This window comes from Tamandua tetradactyla, chromosome 2 (genome assembly GCF_023851605.1).
Source record: "Tamandua tetradactyla isolate mTamTet1 chromosome 2, mTamTet1.pri, whole genome shotgun sequence".
Lineage (NCBI taxonomy): Eukaryota > Metazoa > Chordata > Mammalia > Pilosa > Myrmecophagidae > Tamandua > Tamandua tetradactyla.
The window spans coordinates 168,693,164-168,717,953 of NC_135328.1; the positions used below are offsets into that span (position 1 = coordinate 168,693,164).

General features: G+C 40.9%; 1 protein-coding gene across 1 annotated transcript in view; it reads right to left on the reverse strand.

The window, feature by feature from the left end:
- The window catches only part of SCP2 (sterol carrier protein 2), a 177,072-nt gene that overhangs the window by 85,120 nt on the left and 67,162 nt on the right, over positions 1 to 24,790 (reverse strand). The window contains exons 8-10 of the mRNA XM_077149616.1: positions 22,498 to 22,584; positions 21,218 to 21,368; positions 19,945 to 20,092 (exon numbers count right to left, since the gene is read on the reverse strand). Of these exons, the coding sequence (XP_077005731.1) occupies positions 19,945 to 20,092; positions 21,218 to 21,368; positions 22,498 to 22,584 (386 nt within the window). The remainder of the gene's footprint in view (positions 1 to 19,944; positions 20,093 to 21,217; positions 21,369 to 22,497; positions 22,585 to 24,790) is intronic.

The window sequence follows — 24,790 nt, forward strand, 5'->3', positions numbered from 1 at the left end:
CCAAGAAAACTCTTCTTTACCTCCATTATGTAATTGCAGTCCTAATTCCTTCTGATAGTCAGGGTCAATTACCCCAGACAATAATGTAATCCCCTTCTTGGTGTGTTGATCCAGAGGCATAAGTAGCCCAAAGTGACCAGGTTCAATTTTAACTTCCAGTTCAGTGGTATCACTATTGTTTCTCCTAGAGAAAGCACACCCCGTTTTGGAACTAAAACCTGTAGACCAGCAGAACTCAGGGTAGCAGGGACAGGAAGCAAAAATTTTCCTAGCGGATCACTAGGGGTAATAGTGAGTGGCACCACACCCATTTCCACCCCTTGGTTCCTGGACCCATGGATCCTGGCTATGGGAGAAACAGCACCATACAGCGGACTCTGATTCAGAGCATACACAGCTTCCTGGAGAACATTACCCCAGCCTTTCAAGTTTTTGCCACCTAGTTGGCACCGTAATTGAGTTTTCAAAAGGCTATTCCACCGTTCTATCAATCCAGCTGCTTCTGGATGATGGGGAACATGGTAAGACCAGAGAACTCCATGAACATGTGCCCATTCCCGCACTTCATTTGCTGTGAAGCGTGTTCCTTGATCCGAAGCAATGCTATGTGGAATACCATGACGAGGGATAAGGCATTCTGTAAGCCCACGTATGGTAGTTTTGGCAGAAGCATTGTGTGCAGGGAAAGCAAACCCATATCCAGAGTATGTGTCTATTCCAGTTAGAACAAATCACTGCCCCTTCCATGAAGAGAGTGGTCTAATGTAATCAACCTGCCACCATGTAGCTGGCACCTCGGGGAATGGTGCCATATCGGGGGCTGAGTGTGGGTCTCTGCTGCTGGCAGATTGGGCACTCAGCAGTGGCTGTAGCCCAAGTCAGCCTTGGTGAGTGGAAGTCCATGTTGCTGAGCCCATGCATAACCTCCATCCCTACCACCATGACCACTTTGTTCATGAGCCCATTGGGCAATAACAGGAATTGCTAGGGAAAGAGGCTGACTGGTATTCACAGAACAGGTCATCTTATCCACTTGATTATTAAAATCTTCCTCTGCCGAAGTCACCCTCTGGTGTGTATTCACATGGGATACAAATATCTTCATATTTTTAGCCCACTCAGAAAGGTCTATCCACATACTTCTTCCCCAGACCTCTTTGTCACCAATTTTCCAATTATGGTCTTTCCAAGTCCTTGACCATCCAGCCAAACCATTAGCAACAGCCCATGAGTCAGTATACAAATGCACCTCTGGCCAGTTTTCCTTCCAAGCAAAATGAACAACCAGGTGCACTGCTCGAAGTTCTGCCCACTGGGAGGATTTCCCCTCACCACTGTCCTTCAAGGACACCCCAGAAAGGGGTTGTAATGCTGCAGCTGTCCACTTTTGGGTGGTACCTGCATATTGTGCTGAACCATCTGTAAACCAGGCCCGAGTTTTCTCTTCCTCAGTCAATTCACTGTAAGGAACTCCCCAAGAGGCCATAGCTCTGGTCTGGGAAAGAGAAGGTAATGTGGCAGCAGGAGTGGAAACCATGGGCATTTGTGCCACTTCTTCATGTAACTTACTTGTGCCTTCAGGACCTGCTCTGGCTCTATCTCATATATACCATTTCCATTTTACAATAGAGTGCTGCTGGGCACGCCCAACTTTATGGCTTGGTGGGTCAGACAACACCCAACTTATTATACGCAACTCAGGTCTCATGGTAACTTGGTGGCCCATGGTTAAGCGTTCAGTCTCTACTAAGGCCCAGTAGCAGGCCAAAAGCTGTTTCTCAGAAGGAGAGTAGTTATCTGCAGCAGATGGTAAGGCTTTGCTCCAAAATCCTAAGGGTCTGTGTTGTGATTCTCCTATAGGGGCCTGCCAAAAGCTCCAGACAGCATCTCTATTTGCCACTGACACTTTCAGCACCATTGGATCTGCTGGATCATACGGCCCAAGTGGCAGAGCAGCTTGCACAGCAGCCTGGACCTGTCGCAGAGCCTCCTCTTGTTCAGGTCCCCACTCAAAATTAGCAGCTTTTCTGGTCACTCGATAAATGGGCCGGAGTAGCACACCCAAATGAGGAATATGTTGTCGCCAAAATCCAAAAAGACCAACTAGGCATTGTGCCTCTTTTTTGGTTGTGGGAGGGGCCAGATGCAGCAATTTATCCTTCACCTTAGAAGGGATATCTCGACATGCCCCACACCACTGGACACTTAGAAATTTTACTGAGGTGGAAGTCCCCTGTATTTTTGTTGGATTTATCTCCCATCCTCTGACACGCAAATGCCTTACCAGTAAATCTAGATCAGTTGCTACTTCTTGCTCACTAGGTCCAATCAACATGATATCATCAATATAATGGACCAGTGTGATGTCTTGTGGGAGGGAGAAACAATCAAGGTCTCTGTGAACAAGATTATGACATAGGGCTGGAGAGTTGATATACCCCTGAGGTAGGAGAGTGAAAGTATATTGCTGACCTTGCCACCTGAAAGCAAACTGTTTCTGGTGGTCCTTACTAATAGCTATTGAGAAAAAAGCATTTGCCAGATCAATAGCTGCATACCAGGTGCCAGGGGATGTATTGATGTGCTTAAGCAATGATACTACATCTGGAACAGCAGCTGCAATTGGAGCTATCACCTGGTTGAGTTTACAATAATCCACTGTCATTCTCCAAGACCCATCTGTTTTCTGCACAGGCCAAATAGGAGAGTTGAATGGGGATGTGATGGGAATCACCACCCCTGCATCCTTCAAGTCCTTAAGAGTGGCAGTAATCTCTGCAATCCCTCCAGGAATATGCTATTGCTTCTGATTTACTATTTTGCTTGGTAGGGGCAGTTCTAGTGGCTTCCACTTGGCCTTTCCCACCATAATAGCCCTCATTGCACGAGTTAGAGAACCAACGTGGGGATTCTGCCAGTCGCTCAGTATGTCTATGCCAATTATACATTCTGGAACTGGGGAAATAACTACAGGATGGGTCCGGGGGCCCACTGGACCCACTGTGAGATGGACCTGAGCTAAAACTCCATTGATCACCTGGCCTCCATAAGCCCCCACTCTGACTGGTGGTCCAGAGTGATGTTTTGGGTCCCCTGGAATTAATGTCACTTCTGAACCATTGTCTAATAATCTCTGAAATATCTGATCATTTCCTTTTCCCCAGTGCACAGTTACCCTGGTAAAAGGCCGTCGGTCTCCTTGGGGAAGACTTAGAGGAAGATTAACAGTATAAATTTGTGGCAGTGTAACAGGTTTCTCCCCCATAGGGACCTGGCCTCCCCTTCATTCAAGGGGCTCAGGGTCTGTAAACTGTTTCAAGTCTGGAAACTGATTAAGGGGCCGTGACTCTGTGTTTTTGTAATTCAGGTTAGACTTTTGTTTCCTTGACCTAGAACTCTTTTATTTATACAGCTCCAACAAGAATTTAGTAGACTGCCCTTCTATTATATTTCTAGGCACCCCATGATTTACTAGCCAATGCCACAAATCTCTGCGTGTCATATAATTTTGATGCCTCCTTTGAGTTTGTTGTCTATTATAATAGCCGCTTCTACCCTGTCTTTGGTGATTAAGTGCTGCCACCTGGCTTCTGCCAACTCGGGATCCTGTCATCCCCATTGTGTTTAAGGATTCCAGCTCAGTGACAGCAGTTCCTACAGTAATATCTGACCTACAGAGAAGTGCAACCACAGAGCTCTTGAGGGATGATGGTACTAGTCTCACAAACTTATTTCTCACTGTTCTGGTAAAAGTGCATCCTCTGGACATTCCTGGGGTGTAAGAGCAGGCTTTGCATGATAAATCCACTCTAACATTCCAATCTCTCTTAGCCTCTGGATCCCCTCATCTACATTATACCAGGGAAGTTCTGGCATTTCAACCTCAGGTAATGTTGGCCACCTTTTGATCCATGTTTCAACCAACCACCCAGACAAGCTGTTAACACCTTTTCTAACTGCTCGAGCTATTACATTGAATGCAGAATCTCTGCTTAGTGGGCCCATATCAATAAATTCAACCTGATCCAGCTTTATATTCCTCCCACCATTATCCCACACTCTTAAAATCCATTGCCACACATATTCCCCTGATTTCTGTCTATATAAATTGGAAAACTCACACAGTTCTTTTGGAGTATAACGTACCTCCTCACGTGTGATACTTTGTACCTCACCTTTAGGGGCCTGTTGGGACTTTAGTCTAGTTATAGGTCTAGAAGAAATGAGGGTTGGTGGGGTGGGTCATGAAAAGAATTAGAAATATCTTCCAAGCCATTTGCTTCAGGGCCTTCATTTGCAGTTTCATCTGGTGAAACAGGATTAATCACTCTAGGGCTAATCCCTTCAGGAGGAGGTTGGGTGGCCAATTCCTCAAGGTAGGCTGCAGGTGGGGCGGCTATGTCCTCAGGGCAGACTATTACAAGGTTATCTAGAGAAGGCTCAGCATGGTCTAGGGTTTCAACCTCACCTCCAACATCATTATCAATCCATATGTCACCATCCCATTTTTCAGAGTCCCACTCCTTTCCAATCAATGCCCTCACTTCAATGGCAGACACCACGCAAGACTGAGATTTCAGTTTACGTTGTAAAGTTGCTACTCTAAGAATAAGATTCTGAGTCTGATTTTCAGAGATCTCAAGTCTACGGCTACAGGAAATAAGATTTTCCTTCAGGATACTCATAGAGGTACTTCAGAAATTAATAATTGTGCCAATAAAAAATGTTTAATTCTTATGCTCAGGTACAGTGATGTTTGCTATCTATGTTCAGAGTTATTTGGAACTTTTTCTGGTTTTGAAGTAATGCTTTAAAGAGTGTAAGAAGATGTTCTTCAAGATAAGCTGTTCGGAAATCTGGAGAAGATGGTGGCTTAGTAAGACGCGCGGATCTTAGCTCCTCCTCCAGAACAGCTACTAGGGGAGTAGAAACGATACAGAACAGCTCCCAGTGCCACGACAGAGATCAAAAAGACAGCGTACCCCATCCTGGAACGGCTGACTGGCTGGGAGAACCCGCTCCAGTGAGACAGTGAGATTGCCGAGGGGCGCAGGCTTCCCCGGGCCGGGGCGGCAAGCGGCCGGAGTCCCTCCCTTCCTCCTTCCCGGGACAGCTGGGAGAATTGGGCAGGCGGTCCCCTCAAGCCACGGTGGCTGGCGCCCCCACCATGCACGGCCCCCCGGACCAACTGGGAGAATTGGATCGGGGATCCCCAGGCCGCAGAGAATGGTGACCGGGGTCCCTTCCAAACACGTGACTTCCAAGTCCGGCTGGGAATGGTGCACTCTCCCGGGCCACGGCGGCTGGCGTGCTCCCACCACGCTTGGTGCCCCGGGCTGGCTACGAGATTCGGACGGGCGCTCTCCCGGGCTGCGGCGGCCGGCAACCCTCCTCACGTTAGGATCCCCGGTTGGCTGGCACTCTTCCAAGCTGCTTCGGCTGGCAAACCTCCCTCATGGCAAGAGTTTTCCAAAATTAAAGGACCCACAGGACCTTTTACTGGTGGGACCCGCAGACAAACGTGTGCCACGAGTGCAACCTACTGGGCAGGATAAGAAAAACAGAACCCAGAGATTTCACAGAAAAATCTTTCAACCTGTTGGGTCCAACACCCAGGGAAATCTGACTAAATGCCCAGATGCCAGCAGAAGATAACGGATCACGCTCAGAAAATTCAAAATATGTCCCAGTCAAAGGAACAAACCAATAGTTCAAATGAGATACAGGAGCTGAGACAACTAATGCTGAATATACGAACAGAAATGGAGAACCTCTTCAAAAACGAAATCGATAAATTGAGGGAGGACATGAAGAAGACATGGGCTGAACAAAAAGAAGAAATAGAAAAACTGAAAAAACAAATCACAGAACTTATGGAAGTGAAGGATAAAGCAGAAAAGATGGAAAAAACAATGGATACCTACAATGATAGATTTAAAGAGACAGAAGATAGAATTAGTGATTTGGAGGATGGAACATCTGAATTCCAAAAACAAACAGAAACTATAGGGAAAAGAATGGAAAAATTTGAACAGGGGATCAGGGAACTGAAGGACAATATGAACCTCACAAATATACGTGTTGTGGGTGTCCCAGAAGAAGAGAAGGGAAAAGGAGGAGAAAAACTAATGGAAGAAATTATCACTGAAAATTTCCCAACTCTCATGAAAGACCTAAAATTACAGATCCAAGAAGTGCAGCGCACCCCAAAGAGAATAGACCCAAATAGGCATTATCTAAGACACTTACTAGTTAGAATGTCAGAGGTCAAAGAGAAAGAGAGGATCTTGAAAGCAGCAAGAGAAAAACAATCCATCACATACAAGGGAAACCCAATAAGACTATGTGTAGATTTCTCAGCAGAAACCATGGAAGCTAGAAGACAGTGGGATGATATATTTAAATTACTAAAAGAGAAAAACTGCCAACCAAGACTTCTATATCCAGCAAAATTGTCCTTCAAAAATGAGGGAGAAACTAAAACATTCTCAGACAAAAAGTCACTGAGAGAATTTGTGACCAAGAGACCAGCTCTGCAAGAAATACTAAAGGGAGCACTAGAGTCAGAACCGAAAAGACAGAAGAGAGAGGTATGGAGAAGAGTGTAGAAAGAAGGAAAGTCAGATATGATATATATAATACAAAAGGAAAAATGGTAGAGGAAAATATTATCCAAACAGTAATAACACTAAATGTTAATGGACTGAATTCCCCAATCAAAAGACATAGAATGGCAGAATGGATTAAAAAACAGGATCCTTCTATATGCTGTCTACAGGAAACACATCTTAGACCCAAAGATAAACATAGGTTCAAAGTGAAAGGTTGGGAAGATGTCAATCCTACCTAAATTGATTTACAGATTCAATGCAATACCAATCAAAATCCCAACAACTTCTTTTTCAGAAATAGAAAAACCAATAAGCAAATTTATCTGGAAGGGCAGGGTGCCCCGAATTGCTAAAAACATCTTGAGGAAAAAAAACGAAACTGGAGGTCTCGCGCTGCCTGACTTTAAGGCATATTATGAAGCCACAGTGGTCAAAACAGCATGGTATTGGCATAAAGATAGATATATCGACCAATGGAATCGAATAGAGTGTTCAGATATAGACCCTCTCATCTATGGACATTTGATCTTTGATAAGGCAGTCAAGCCAACTCACTTGGGACAGAACAGTCTCTTCAATAAATGGTGCCTAGAGAACTGGATATCCATATGCAAAAGAATGAAAGAAGACCCATCTCTCACACCCTATACAAAAGTTAACTCAAAATGGATCAAAGATCTAAACATTAGGTCTAAGACCATAAAACAGTTAGAGGAAAATGTTGGGAGATATCTTATGGATCTTACAACTGGAGGCGGTTTTATGGACCTTAAACCTAAAGCAAGAACACTGAAGAAGGAAATAAATAAATGGGAGTTCCTCAAAATTAAACACTTTTGTGCATCAAAGAATTTCATCAAGAATGTAGAAAGACAGCCTACACAATGGGAGACAATATTTGGAAATGACATATCAGATAAAGGTCTAGTATCCAGAATTTATAAGAGATTGTTCAACTCAACAACAAAAAGACAGCCAACCCAATTACAAAATGGGAAAAAGACTTGAACAGACACCTACCAGAAGAGGAGGAAATACGGATGGCCAAGAGGCACATGAAGAGATGCTCAATGTCCCTGGCCATTAGAGAAATGCAAATCAAAACCACAATGAGATATCATCTCACACCCACCAGAATGGCCATTATCAACAAAACAGAAAATGACAAGTGCTGGAGAGGATACGGAAAATGAGGCACACTTATCCACTGTTGGTGGGAATGTCAAATGGTGCAACCACTGTGGAAGGCAGTTTGGAGGTTCCTCAAAAAGCTGAATATAGAATTGCCATATGACCCAGCAATACCATTGCTAGGTATCTATTCAAAAGACTTAAGGGCAAAGACACAAACGGACATTTGCACACCAATGTTTATAGCAGCGTTATTTATAATTGCAAAGAGATGGAAACAGCCAAAATGTCCATCAACAGACGAGTGGCTAAACAAACTGTGGTATATACATACGATGGAATATTACGCAGCTTTAAGACAGGATAAACTTATGAAGCATGTAATAACATGGATGGACCTAGAGAACATTATGCTGAGTGAGTCTAGCCAAAAACTAAAGGACAAATACTGTATGGTTCCACTGATGTGAACCGACACCCGAGAATAAACTTGGAATATGTCATTGGTAACAGAGTCCAGCAGGAGTTAGAAACAGGGTAAGATAATGTGTAATTGAAGCTGAAGGGATACAGACTGTGCAACAGGACTAGATACAAAATTTCAAAAATGGACAGCACAATAATACCTAACTGTAAAGTAATCATGTTAAAACACTGAATGAAGCTGCATCTCAGCTCTAGGTTTTTTTTGTCTGTCTGTTTGTTTGTTTGTCTCTTTTTTTTTTGTACTATTATTATTATTTTTATTTTTTTCTCTATATTAACATTCTATCTCTTTTTCTGTTGTTTTGCTAGTTCTTTTTCTAAATCGATGCAAATGTACTAAGAAATGATGATCATGCATCTATGTGATGATGTTAAGTATTACTGATTGCATATGTAGAATGGAATGATTTCTAAATGTTGGGTTAATTTCTTTTTTTTCTTTAAGTAATAAAAAAAAAAAAAAATTGTGGAATTGTAATCCAGACCAAACTCTGAAATCTCTTCTACAACCATTGTGCTGTGCTCTGAAATTTATTGTTTTTTAGTATATATGTTATTTTTCACACACAAAAAAAGTGATGATAAAAAAGATATATATTCCTTCTAGCATCCAGTGTTATACACAGCTAGAAGGAAAAATCTAAGGTGATGGTATGGTGGCCCAAGACAAACTCTGAGATCTGTCCTGTTACTACTTGTTGAAGAGTGCTTTGAAAACGATTGCATTTTCCTTTCTTTGCTTATATTATACAATAAAAAAGTTAAAATCCATCAATCAAGCAATCAATGAAGCAAAAATTGATAGAATTAAAGGAAGAAATCGATAATTCCATAATTAGAGTAGGGGATTTTAATACTCCTCTCAGCAACTGATTAGGTACGTTTAAAAAATCAGTAGAGGCTCTTTCCCCGCCGGACCGCCGCGCGGCGCACGCGCCCCGCAGCAGCCGAGCCGCCCGACCTCCCTACCCCCTCTCTTTCCCCGCCGGACCGCCGCGCGGCGCACGCGCCCCGCAGCAGCCGAGCCGCCCGACCTCCCTACCCCCTCTCTTTCCCCGCCGGACCGCCGCGCGGCGCACGCGCCCCGCAGCAGCCGAGCCGCCCGACCTCCCTACCCCCTCTCTTTCCCCGCCGGACCGCCGCGCGGCGCACGCGCCCCGCAGCAGCCGAGCCGCCCGACCTCCCTACCCCCGCTCTTTCCCCGCCGGACCGCCGCGCGGCGCACGCGCCCCGCAGCAGCCGAGCCGCCCGACCTCCCTACCCCCTCTCTTTCCCCGCCGGACCGCCGCGCGGCGCACGCGCCCCGCAGCAGCCGAGCCGCCCGACCTCCCTACCCCCTCTCTTTCCCCGCCGGACCGCCGCGCGGCGCACGCGCCCTGCAGCAGCCGAGCCGCCCGACCTCCCTACCCCCCTCCTCCCCCTCCTGCTCCGGCTGCTCTCCAACCAACACGGTGCCCTCTTCCCCCGCCTTCACCGTGCTCCTCCGCCACCAGCCTCGACAGCCTTGCCGCCCTCACCTTTCCTCCTCCAGAACAACTACTGGGGGAGTGGAGATAATACAGAGCAGCTCCCGGAGCCACGAGGGAGATCAAAGGGACAGCGTACCCCATCCTGGAACGGCTGACTATCTGGGAGAACCAGCTCCGGTGAGATCACCAAGGGGCACGGGCTTTCCTGGGTGGGACAGCAAGCGACCGGAGTCCCTCCCTTCCACCTTCCCAGGCCAGCTGGTAGAATTGGACAGGCGGTCCCCTTAGGCCGCGGCGGCTGGTGCCCCCACCACACGAGGCCCCCCGGAACAACTGAGATAGTTGGGTCGGAAATCCCCAGACTGCGGAGAACAGTGACCGGGGGATCCCTTCCAAACACGTGACTCCCCCGTCGGCTGGGAGCAGTGCACTCTCCCGGGCTGCGACAGCTGGCGCCCTCCCGCCACGCTTGGTGCCCCGGGCCGACTAGCTAATTTGGCCGGACGCTCTCCTGTGCTGCGACAGCCGGCGACCCTCCCCGCGTTTGGAACCCCGGGCCGGCTGGCATTCTTCCAAGACGCTTCGGTTGCCGAACCTCCCCTACGGCGAGAGTTTTCCAGAGTTGAGGGACCCACAGCAACTTTCGCTGGTGGAACCCACAGACAGGCGTGTGCCACGTGCGCCACCTACTGGGCAGGATAGGAAGAACAGAACCCAGAGACTGCGCAGAAAAATCTTTCAACCTGTGGGGTCGAACACCCGGGGAAATCTGACTAAATGCCCAGACGCCAGCAGAAGATAACGGATCACGCTCAGAAAATTGAACATATGGCCCAGTCAAACGAAGAAACCAATAGTTCAAATGAGATACAGGAGCTGAAACAACTAATGCTGAATATACGAACAGAAATGGAAAACCTCTTCAAAAACGAAATCGATAAATTGAGGGAGGACATGAAGAAGACATGGGCTGAACATAAAGAAGAAATAGAAAAACTGAAAAAACAAATCACAGAACTTATGGAAGTGAAAGATAAAGTACAAAAGATGGAAAAAACAATGGATACCTACAATGACAGATTTAAAGAAACAGAAGATAGAATTAGTGATTTGGAGGATGAAACATCTGAACTCCAAAAAGAAACAGAAACTATCCGGAAAAGAATGGAAAAATTTGAACAAGGTATCAGGGAACTCAAGGACAATGTGAACCGTACAAATATACGTGTAGTGGGTATCCCAGAAGGAGAAGAGAAGGGAAAAGGAGGAGAAAAACTAATGGAAGAAATTATCACTGAAAATTTCCCAACTCTTATGAAAGACCTAAAATTACAGATCCAAGAAGTGCAGCGCACCCCAAAGAGATTAGACACAAATAGGCGTTCCCCAAGACACTTACTAGTTAGAATGTCAGAGGTCAAAGAGAAAGAGAGGATCTTGAAGGCAGCGAGAGAAAAACAATCCGTCACATACAAGGGAAACCCAATAAGACTATGTGTAGATTTCTCAGCAGAAACCATGGAAGCTAGAAGACAGTGGGATGATATATTTAAGTTACTAAAAGAGAAAAACTGCCAGCCAAGACTCCTATATCCAGCAAAATTGTCCTTCAAAAATGAGGGAGAATTTAAAACATTCTCAGACAAAAAGTCACTAAGAGAATTTGTGACCAAGAGACCAGCTTTGCAAGAAATACTAAAGGAAGCACTAGAGTCAGATACAAAAAGACAGAAGAGAGAGACATGGAGAAAAGTGTAGAAAGAAGGAAAGACAGATATGATATATATAATACAAAAGACAAAATGGTAGAGGAAAATATTATCCAAACAGTAATAACTCTAAATGTCAATGGACTGAATTCCCCAATTAAAAGACATAGACTGGCAGAATGGATTAAAAAACAGGATCCTTCTATATGCTGTCTACAGGAAACACATCTTAGACCCAAAGATAAATATAGGTTGAAAGTGAAAGGTTGGGAAAAGATATTTCATGCAAACAACAACCAGAAAAGAGCAGGAGTGGCTATACTAATATCCAACAAATTAGACTTCAAATGTAAAACAGTTAAAAGAGACAAAGAAGGACACTATATACTAATAAAAGGAACAATTAAACAAGAAGACATAACAATCATAAATATTTACGCACCGAACCAGAATGCCCCAAAATACGTGAGGAATACACTGCAAACACTGAAAAGGGAAATAGACACATATACCATAATAGTTGGAGACTTCAATTCACCACTCTCATCAATGGACAGAACATCTACACAGAGGATCAATAAAGAAATAGAGAACCTGAATATTACTATAAATGAACTTGACTTAACAGACATTTATAGGACATTACATCCCACAACAGCAGGATACACCTTTTTTTCAAGTGCTCATGGATCATTCTCAAAGATAGACCATATGCTGGGTCACAAAGCAAGTCTTAACAAATTTAAAAAGATTGAAATCATACACAACACTTTCTCGGATCATAAAGCAATGAAGTTGGAAATCAATAATAGGCGGAGTGCCAGAAAATTCATAAATACATGGAGGCTCAACAACACACTCTTAAACAACAAGTGGGTCAAAGAAGAAATTGCAAGAGAAATTAGTAAATACCTAGAGGCAAATGAAAATGAAGACACAACATATCAAAACTTATGGGACGCAGCAAAGGCAGTGCTAAGAGGGAAATTTATTGCCCTAAATGCCTTTATCAGAAAAGAAGAAAAGGCAAAAATGCAGGAATTAACTGTCCACTTGGAAGAACTGGAGAAAGAACAGCAAACTAATCCCAAAGCAAGCAAAAGGAAAGAAATAACAAAGATTAGAGCAGAAATAAATGAAATTGAAAACATGAAAACAATAGAGAAAATCAATAAGACCAGAAGTTGGTTCTATGAGAAAATCAACAAGATTGATGGGCCCTTAGCAAGATTGACAAAAAGAAGAAGAGAGAGGATGCAAATAAATAAGATTAGAAATGAAAGAGGAGACATAACTACTGACCTCACAGAAATAAAGGAGGTAATAACAGGATACTATGAACAACTTTACGCTAATAAATACAACAATTTAGAAGAAATGGACAGGTTCCTGGAAAGACAGGAACAACCAACTTTGGCTCAAGAAGAAATAGACGACCTCAACAAACCAATCACAAGTAAAGAGATTGAATTAGTTATTCAAAACCTCCCTAAAAAGAAAAGTCCAGGACCACACGGCTTCACATGTGAATTCTATCAAACATTCCAGAAAGAATTAGTACCTACTCTCCTCAAACTCTTCAACATAATCGAAGTGGAGGGAAAACTACCTAATTCATTCTATGAAGCCAACATCACCCTCATACCAAAACCAGGCAAAGATATTACAAAAAAAGAAAACTACAGACCAATCTCTCTAATGAATACAGATGCAAAAATCCTCAATAAAATTCTAGCAAATCGTATCCAACAACACATTAAAAGAATTATACATCATGACCAAGTAGGATTCATCCCAGGTATGCAAGGATGGTTCAACATAAGAAAATCAATTAATGTAATACACCATATCAACAAATCAAAGCAGAAAAATCACATGATCATCTCAATTGATGCAGAGAAGGCATTTGACAAGATTCAACATCCTTTCCTGCTGAAAACACTTCAAAAGATAGGAATACAAGGGAACTTCCTTAAAATGATAGAGGGAATATATGAAAAACCCACAGCTAATATCATCCTCAATGGGGAAAAATTGAAAACTTTCCCCCTAAGATCAGGAACAAGACAAGGATGTCCACTATCACCACTATTATTCAACATTGTGTTGGAAGTTCTAGCCAGAGCAATTAGGCAAGAAAAAGAAATACAAGGCATCAAAATTGGAAAGGAAGAAGTAAAACTATCACTGTTTGCAGACGATATGATACTATATGTAGAAAACCCAGAAAAATCCACAACAAAATTACTAGAGCTAATAAATGAGTACAGCAAAGTAGCAGGCTACAAGATCAACATTCAAAAATCTGTAGCTTTTCTATACACTAGTAATGAACAAGCTGAGGTAGAAATCAAGAAACGAATCCCATTTACAATCGCAACTAAAAGAATAAAATACCTAGGAATAAATTTAACCAAAGAGACAAAAAACCTATATAAAGAAAACTACAAAAAACTGTTAAAAGAAATCACAGAAGACCTAAATAGATGGAAGGGCGTACCGTGTTCATGGATTGGAAGACTAAATATAGTTAAGATGTCAATCCTACCTAAATTGATTTACAGATTCAATGCAATACCAATCAAAATCCCAACAACATATTTTTCAGAAATAGAAAAACCAATAAGCAAATTTATCTGGAAGGGCAGGGTACCCCGAATTGCTAAAAACATCTTGAGGAAAAAAAACGAAGCTGGAGGTCTCGCGCTGCCTGACTTTAAGGCATATTATGAAGCCACAGTGGTCAAAACAGCATGGTATTGGCATAAAGATAGATATATCGACCAATGGAATCGAATAGAGTGCTCAGATATAGACCCTCTCATCTATGGACATTTGATCTTTGATAAGGCAGTCAAGCCAACTCACCTGGGACAGAACAGTCTCTTCAATAAATGGTGCCTAGAGAACTGGATATCCATATGCAAAAGAATGAAAGAAGACCCATCTCTCACACCCTATACAAAAGTTAACTCAAAATGGATCAAAGATCTAAACATTAGGTCTAAGACCATAAAACAGTTAGAGGAAAATGTTGGGAGATATCTTATGGATCTTACAACTGGAGGTGGTTTTATGGACCTTAAACCTAAAGCAAGAACACTGAAGAAGGAAATAAATAAATGGGAGCTTCTCAAAATTAAACACTTTTGTGCATCAGAGAACTTCACCAAGAAAGTAGAAAGACAGCCTACACAATGGGAGACAATATTTGGAAATGACATATCAGATAAGGGTCTAGTATCCAGAATTTATAAAGAGATTATTCAACTCAACAACAAAAAGACAGCCAACCCAATTACAAAATGGGAAAAAGACTTAAACAGACACCTACCAGAAGAAGAAATACGGATGGCCAAGAGGCACATGAAGAGATGCTCAATGTCCCTGGCCATTAGAGAAATGCAAATCAAAACCACAATGAGATATCATCTCACACCCACCAGAATGGCCATTATCAACAAAACAGAAAATGACAAGTGCTGGAGAGGATGCGGAGAAAGAGGCACACTTATTCACTGTTGGTGGGAATGTCAAAGGGTGCAACCACTGTGGAAGGCAGTTTGGCGGTTCCTCAAAAAGCTGAATATAGAATTGCCATACGACCCAGCAATACCATTGCTAGGTATCTACTCAAAGGACTTAAGGGCAAAGACACAAACGGACATTTGCACACCAATGTTTATAGCAGCGTTATTTACAATTGCAAAGAGATGGAAACAGCCAAAATCTCCATCAACAGAAGAGTGGCTAAACAAACTGTGGTATATACATACGATGGAATATTATGCAGCTTTAAGACAAGATAAACTTGTGAACCATGTAATAACATGGATGGACCTAGAGAATATTATGCTGAGTGAATCCAGCCAAAAACTAAAGGACAAATACTGTATGGTCCCACTGTTGTGAACGGACATTCGAGAATAAACTTGAAATATGTCCTTGGTAACAGAGTTCAGCAGGAGTTAGAAACAGGGTAAGACAATGGGTAATTGAAGCTGAAGGGATACAGATTGTGCAACAGGACTAGATACAAAAACTCAAAAATGGACAGCACAATAATACCTAATTGTAAAGTAATCATGTTAAAATACTGAATGAAGCTGCATCTGAGCTATAGGGTTTTTTTTTGTTTTTGTTTGCTTGTTGGTTTGTTTGTTGTTGTTGTTTTTTACTATTACTACTACTTTTATTTCTTTTCTTTATATTAACATTTTATATCTTTTTCTGTTGTGTTGCTAGTTCCTCTAAACTGATGCAAATGTACTAAGAAACAATGATCATGCATCTATGTGATGATGTTAAGAATTACTGAGTGCATATGTAGAATGGTATGATTTCTAAATGTTGTGTTAATTTCTTTTTTTTCTTTCCGTTAATAAAAAAAAAAAAAAAAAAAAAAAAAAAAAATCAGTAGAGGGCAGTACAATGGTGGCTCAGTGGCAGAATTTCGGTCTACCATGCTGGAGACCCAGGTTCAATTCCCAGTGCCTGCCCATGTAAAAAAAAAAAAAAAAAAAAAAATTCAGTAGAGATCACAGAAGATCTGAAAAATCCTATCAACCATCTTGATCTAATTGACAAAGAACACTAACTACATCTGGCCATTGCAGGACACATATTAAGTTCACATGATTCATTCACAAATATAGGCCATATGCTGACCAATAAAATAAGTTTCAATAAATTATAAAGGACCAAAATAAAAGCAACTTTTCTAAACACACAGAATAAAACTAAAAAGAAAGAACAATGCGAGACCTAGGAAAACCTCTGGATATTAAACAACAGACATCTAAATACTTTACAGGTCAAATACAAAACTATCAGGGACTTACAAATTTTTTGAACTGAATGACAATGAAAATGAAACAAATTAAAATTTGTGGAATGTCCTAAAGCACCACTTAAAGGAAAATGTACAGCTATAAATTTTATATTAGAAAAGAAAAAAGAGCTAAAACCAATGAGCTATAGTTCCAACATAAGAAATTAAAATTAGAAAATTAAAGTAAACCCAAAGTAAGTTGAACCTAGGACAATAAAGATAAAAGTAGAAATCAATAAAATGAACACTACAATTAGGAAAATCAACAAAGTCAAAAGCTGATTCTTTAAAAAGACCAAAGAAATAAAAACGACAAATTTCTAGCTAGAAAGATTAAGACAAAAAAGAAGAATACAAATCGCCAACCTTGGGAATAAAAAAGGGGTTATTACCTTAGAATCTACAGATAGTAAAAGGTTATAAAACAGCACTTTGAACATTATGCCGACAAATTTGACAACTTAAATGAAATAGAAAAGTTTCACAAAGAATAAAACTTACGAAAACAGATAGACATGAGACAATACCCACATTTTAAAATTTGTTATCAAAAGCTTTCCCCCAAAGAAAAGTTAGAAGCATTTGGATTCACTGGCACATTCTATAACATATTCAAGGAAGAATATTCTGGCGCATCACATTCCAGCAGCTTGCAAACTAGAACAGGCTCACCCGGGGGGATACCCCAACCAGGAAGAAACTGAAAGCAGGAAACCGTCACAGAAAGTGAAAAAAAAAAGGGGGCAATAAAACTGAACTGCTACAAGATAGGATGGGCCCCAGAAGCTTAAAAGTATAAGGAACATCAAAGTATAAGGAACCTCAAAATTAAAAACAAAAGTTAAAAGACAATCTACTAATGGTAGAAAATATTTGGAAACCACATATCCAATAAAGATTTACTATCTAGAATATATAAATAAATCCTACAGCTCAACAAGAAAAAGACAACTCAATTAAAAATGGGCAAAAGGGGTGGGCCATGGTGGCTCAGCAGGTAAGAATGCTTGCCTGCCATGCCCGAGGACCTGGGTTCGATTCCCGGTGCCTGCCCATGTAAAAAAAAATTTTTTTAATTAAAAAAAAAATAGGCAAAAGACATGAACAGACATTTCTCTAAAGAGAGTATACAAATAGCTGAAGAGCACATGAAAAGATGCTCAACATAACAGCTATTAGGGAAATGCAAATCAAAACCACACTGAGTTCATACCCATGAGAATGGCTGCTATTAAAAAACTGGAAAGTGTGGAGATGATGTAGAAAAACTTTGAAAACAGTGTGGCAGTTCCTCAAAAAGCTAAGCATACCTCACTACAAGGTATATATGCAAAATAATTGAAAGCAGGGACTCAGATATTTGCATGCCGATGTTCATAGCAACATTATTCACAATTGCCAAAAGATGGAAACAACCCAAGTGATCATTACTGATGAATGGATAAACAAAACATGGCATATGCATATGATGGAATATTATTCAGCTGTAAAAAGAAATGAAGTCCTGATGCATGCGACAACATGGATGAATCTTGAGACATTAAACTGAGTGAAAAAAGCTAGATGAAGTTGGACAAATATTCTATAATCTCACTATAAGCAAACTCATATTTGATGATCTCACTATAAGCAAACTTAAGAGAGTCAGAATCGAGAATATAGGTTTCCAGGGGACAGACTCTGTCTGGGTAAAGAATGAGGAGCTGATGCTTAATTTGTACAGAATTTCTACTTAGGTTGACTGTAAGGGTTTGGAAATAGATGGTGGTGGTGGTAGCACATTATTGTGGTTGCAAGAGGAAGTTTGGGTTGGGTATGTTACTTTCCTAGAATTAAGTTAGAAGATAAAACATGGGACTGTAGATCATAGTGAATTCTATTGTGGATGATGGACTGGGGTTAATAATATAAGTATAAGAATGTTCTTTCATGAATTATAACAAATGTACAGCATTAATACAAAGTGTTAATAACAGCATGGCATATGGGGAAAAATAAAAAACTATGAAATGCAGTTAACAGTACTATTTTAATAATCTTTCCTCAATTGTGACAAAGTACTGCACTAAGGCAAAATGTCAACAAATGGGGGGCATATGGGAAAGCCATATTTTTTTTTTTTGAATGGGCAGGGACCGGGAATCGAACCCAGGTCTTGATATGGTAGGCCAGAACTCTGACACTGTGCCACCATTGGGAATGCTGTATTTTTTTACGTAACTTTTCTGTAAACCTATAAGTTCTCTAATTAAAAAAATAACAATTGCTTTAAAACAGCAATCTGTCTCCTCCTCACTTCTACTGCCTTATCCAATTTTTCTCTGCTTATAAGGACTCCAGCCATATGGAATGAAGGCCTACCCTGATTCAGTTTGGCCTCATATTAATAGGATCTTTACAGATCCTATTTACAAATGAGTTCATACTCACAGGACTTGGGTTTAGGACTCAAGCATGGCTTTGTGGGGGACGGAATAACACTGACCACACCAACTGTTAGTGAAGCAACTGAAACTCTCATACACTGCTGTTAATAACGTACTGCGGTACAACCACTTTGGAAATGAAAAGAAAAAGAAATCCTCCAGATCCCACCATCTAATATTTCCATTTTCTGCCATGCTTTATTCAAATACAATTTGAAATAGTTGGGAGTAAACATGTCATTTTACATCTGCTTTTCACTTATAAGAACCCTTGATTTAAATAGTATAAATTATTTGTATGCTCCGCCATCTCAGTGCTACAGTTGTTTAAAACTACGTTTCAAAAAGTTCAGTAGCAAAATGGCTTATATTCACTTTGCATAGTATGGCAGAGCCACCATGAAAGGAAAGGCAATTCATGAATTATTATTTTTTTTTATTAATTAAAAAAAATTAACTAACAAAACATTTAGAAATCATTCCATTCTACATATACAATCAGTAATTCTTAATATCATCACATAGTTGCATATTCATCATTTCTTAGTACATTTGCATCAATTTAGAAAAAGAAATAAAAAGACTACAGAAAAAGAAAGAAAATGATAATAGAGAGAAAAAAAACTATACGTACCATACCCCTTACCCCTTGCCTTCACCTACCACTATTTCAAACCGAATTTATTTTAACATCTGTTCCCCCTGTTATTTATTTTTATTCCATATGTTCTACTCTTCTGTTGATATAGTAGCTAAAAGGAGCATCAGACATAAGGTTTTCACATTCACAGAGTCTCATTGTGAAAGCTGTATCATTGTTCAATCATCATCAAGAAACATGGCTACTGGGCGGGCCACGGTAAGAATGCTTGCCTGCTAAGCCCGAGGACCCGGGTTCGATTCCCAGTGCCTGCCCATGTAAAAAAAAAAGAAAAAAGAAACATGGCTACTGGAACACAGCACTACATTTTCAGGCAATTCCCTCCAGCCTCTCCACTACATCTTGAACAACAAGGTGATATCTACTTAATGCGTAAGAATAACCTCCAGGATAACCTCTCGACTCTGGAATCTCTGAGCCATTAACACTTTGCCTCATTTTACTCTTCCCCCTTTTGGTCGAGAAGGTTCTCTCAGTCTCTTGATGCTAATTCTCAGCTCATTCTAGGGTTTTTCTCAGTCCTTTGATGCTGTAATTCATGAATTATTTTGTTTAATAATCAAAGTGACCTTTTCTCAGTGAAATTTAGTAAATTAATCCGCACTTTTCAAAGATATTACCTTCCGGACAGAGTCCCAGTGCTTCATAAGTAAGAAGCTCATTGACAGAAAAGCAATCATGAAGTTCTATTACATCAATATCACTTGGTCTTAGGCCAGATTTCTCATAGCATTTTCTTGCAGCTTCTTTACTCATATCGAAGCCAACCTAAAACCAAAACCATATATAAATTAAGGGCATTACATCTCGGCCTTTCAGAAAGAGATTAATACATGTAAAACCTTAATAGCTTAGAATTGACAATATACATTGAAATCTCAATTGACTTTATACACAAAGAAAATCATAATAATATTCAGGAGGAAGAACGTACATTTTAAAATCCATATTAACAAAGGATCGAATTTTTCTTTAAGAATTGAATTTTAAGAAATATGAAAAGGACTTAGAATTCCTGAGGCCATAAATTGCCTTAAGTTACAAAAACTTTATCAAGCAACAATGTATAGTTGTGTGTTGAAGAGTTTTTCTCAACAGATCATTATGATTCAGATACTATGAAATATATGGGGACTGTCTATATAAAAACATATAATCTTCTTTTAGAAGATCATAGAGGATTCAAATCCATATGCTCCAAAGCCCATGCTTTTAAAACATCTTTGGCTTCAAATAATGAAAACAATATGCAAGCTTAATTTCTTTCAAGGAATAAAACTGTGGTGAAATGGAAAATGTACTGTCGTCAGACAACCTGGTAAGTTCCACCTCAGCCACATTCTAGCTTTGTGGTCTTGAGCAAGTTATAGGGACATTTTTAAATCCACTACAATGTTGTAAAATAATTGTGTAAACTGTAATTTACTATACTATTACTTATATATATGTATTTTCAACTAGTCAACTAACTGTGGGTCTGAATTCTCATCTTTTTTTCCATCCTCCATTTTGTACTCAATCTTTACATCAGGAATTTGAACTGCAATGGCTCAAGAAAGATCACTGAAAACATCCTTGTTTTCCCCTTAACGATGTGAGATTAAAATAAATGGATATATTTAGTTGGCTTGAAATCAAAACAAAAGCATGTTCAGTTCATTAAAATTATCATTTTAATTCCATTATATGAAGCATCTGCTCTCATTATTTATATTCCCCTAACAGATTATTCACGTTGGGTTATAGTATTACAATTTCTAGTCCAATTTTTCTTTTTCTTTTTTTTTTTTTTTAGTAAATAGCTTCCAGAGCTGATGATAACATGGTGTCACCTTAAAGTTTTAAACAGCAATCCCTCAATTTGATTAAAACAAAACAAAATCTCAGACACACCGCTTTAATAATACTGTTTTCTTCAAATGAGCTTGGTAAATCAGTCACCATCTCTTGTGCCAAAATTTCCACAGCCTGGGACTGCAGGCCATGCTTGTGCACAAATGCTTCACTAGCCAAAACTGCAGCTGCAGCACCGTCTGAAGTGGGGCTAAAAGAGAGTAAAGATAATTATTAGTACCCAGAACCATGTCAATTCTAGGATTTCAAACTAGGAGTTCTATGTATGTGGGTGGAAAGACCAACAATGTTTGCTGGTCAGTGAACTATCTTCTTGGTAACATCTGTAGTTAAAAAGTGCACATGATTTCTCTATCTGAGAACTGAACCACCATCAAGGACTTCAATGTTTTCAGTCACTGCTCTTCCACCTCTAAAGTTTTCCCAAAGAAGTTCTTATTGCAAAAAGTACCATATTTGCCTCTGCAGATATACAAGGCACTTTCTAGTGACTTCTGAGGAGTGAGTCTATAAGGTTATTCCTATTCTAGCACAATAAAGATTCTACTACAGACTATGTAGCGCCAAGTTCTTGGAAACTGGGACACGTGGGAATAGGAGATACCAGAAAGTCTGTGATTTGGGTATGTCTCTTGAGATATCCTCAGAATAGATCAATTCCTTTAGAGCAAGCTGTAAAGAAGGGTGACAAACACAAGATGCCCTCTGGGAATTCACTTGGGCTTTCTAAATAGGCAGAACTTCATGTTGCTAGGTAAAAGCTGACCCCACTTGTTCACTTCCATCCCAGCCAGTATCTCCAGGATACAGCCTAGTGGTGACTGGGACACAGGAAGGAGTTACACAGCACTTAATCTACTATGACACAGAAGCACCTTTCAATATAAAACTATCATTATCATTCTTGGGGCTATGATTTTTTTCCTATTTCACTTTTACTTGCAACCGCTACAAGGAACTAAAATTTCCTATAGTGGAAGAATACAACAGAGAAAATGAAATACCCAAGGAGAAAATCTTTGGACTCCACTGGCCTTCTCAGCCAAATTTTAATGAATACTATACAATTAAAACAAATTCCCATAAGTTATGAGAGAAGGAAATGAAATATAACTTTCCAAGAGCAAAGACAGGCTGTTTCTAGCCAAGAGTAGGGAGGAAGGAAACCCTAATGGAGGTGACCCAGAGCATCTGGGGTGACTGGATGACATTGGTCAGAGGACTATAAAAGCCATACCCAGATACAGAGCCTAAAGTTATCTCACAGAGGAGAGGGCAGGGAGGGCAGGAGTAAAACATTTAAAAAGTGTTTTCCTTACCAACATTGCAAGAGAGTCAAATAATCACAAACTTTTCGTGATGCCATCACTTCATCTAAACTATATTCTTCTTGAAACTGGGAATACCTAAACACAAAATATGTAGTTACTGAATGTGAGCTAGCATTACAGTTTTTGTTGACTACGTTCTGGCCCAGGAGAGAATAACATGCAAATGTGCTTTCTCACAAACAACAAAACAGACTTTCATAAACAGTTCCAACCTTTAATAAATAATCCTTGTGAATCCTGAGTTTAACAAAATTGTAACTGCAAAATACTATCTTTTTTTCCTGTGGAATTACAAAATGCTGGTTGCTTAAAAGCAGAATTAAATTATTTGCCATTCAGCCAACTTTTGCAGCAATGATATTACGCAAGTATACTTAATGAAGGCTAACGAACACAGATAAATGTAGAAACTCGTAATAAATTATCTGCAATCTTCAAAACACATTTCCTTCCTGATCATTTATTTATATTTTGTTTGACTCCTATAACAGAGCAGAAACTCTGCTCTGACCAAAATAGAGGCAGCAAGAAACACCACAGAGGTGTTTCTAAAACAAAAGCTTCAACTCCTGTAGTAATTAGCAAGCAATTCAAATGTTTAAAAGACAAAGCCTGTGTAACCTAGAGCTACAGAATGCTATCTGCACCTTTGCTCCTGAATTTAACTTGAACCACTGCCTACTGTTGGGGACTGAATCGTGTCCCTCACAAAAGACCTGTTAAGGTCCCAACCCCTGGTTCTGTTTTGCAAGAAGCCTGTAATATGGAAAAGGGATTGTAAAAAGGTATTACCTGAAGCAAGTAAATCAATGAAAAGGTTATCGTAATAATTAAGGCAGAAATGATAAGGGCCTAAAGTAAAGAATCGGAATTGAAAGATAGAGAGAAACGATGAATTAAAGAGATAGTAAGGGGAGAAGATGGCAGCTTAGTAAGACGCACGGATCTTAGTTTCTTCTCCAGGACAGCTACTAGGGGAGTAGAAACAATACAGAACAGTGCCCAAAGCCACAACAGAGATAAAAAAGACAGCGTACCCCATCCTGGAACGGCTGGCTGGCTGAGAGAAGCCACTCAGGTGAGATCGCCGAGGCGCGCGGGCTTCACCGGGCGGGGCGGCAAGAGGCCGGAGTCACTCCCTTCCCCCTTCCCGGGCCGGCTGGGAGAATTGGAGAGGCGGTCCCCTGAAACCGTGGCGGCTGGCGCCCACACCACACGCGGCCCCCCGGACCAATTGAGAGAATTGGATCGGAAACCCCCAGGCCGCGGAGACGGTGACGGGTGGGGGAGGTCCCTTCCAAACCCGTGACTCCCCGGGAACGTGCACTCTCCCGGGTGGGCCGCTGCCGCTGGCGCCCTCCCGCCACGCTTGTCGCCCGGGCAACTAGGAAATTCGGACAGGTGCTTTCCCGGGCTGCAGCGGCCAGCAACCCTCCCCGCATTCGGACCCCGGGCCGGCTCGAACCCTTCCAAGCCGCTTCAGCTAGCGAACCTCCCAGACGGCGAGAGTTTTCCAAAGTTAAAGGTCCCACAGCACCTTTTACTGGTGGGACCCGCAGACAAAAATGTGCCACGAGCGCCACCTACTGGGCAGGATAAGAAAAACAGAACCCAGAGATTTCACAGAAAAATCTTCCAAACTTTTGGATCCAATACCCAGGGAAATCTGTCTAAATGCGCAGACGCCAACAGAAGATAACGGATCACGCTCAAATAATTGAAAATATGGCCCAGTCAAAGGAACAAACCAATAGTTCAAATGAGATACAGGAGCTGAGACAACTAATGCTGAATATACGAACAGAAATGGAGAACCTCTTCAAAAACGAAATCGATAAATTGAGGGAGGACATGAAGAAGACATGGGCTGAACATAAAGAAGAAATAGAAAAACTGAAAAAACAAATCACAGAACTTATGGAAGTGAAGGACAAAGTAGAAAAGATAGAAAAAACAATGGATACCTACAATGATAGATTCGAAGAGACAGAAGATAGAATTAGTGATTTGGAGGATGGAACATCTGAATTCCAAAAACAAACAGAAACTATCGGGAAAAGAATGTAAAAATTTGAACAGGGTATCAGGGAACTCAAGGACAATATGAACCGCACAAATATACGTGTTGTGGGTGTCCCAGAAGGAGAAGAGAAGGGAAAAGGAGGAGAAAAACTAATGGAAGAAATTTTCACTGAAAATTTCCCAACTCTTATGAAAGACCTAAAATTTCAGATCCAAGAAGTGCAGCGCACCCCAAAGAGATTAGACCCAAATAGGCGTT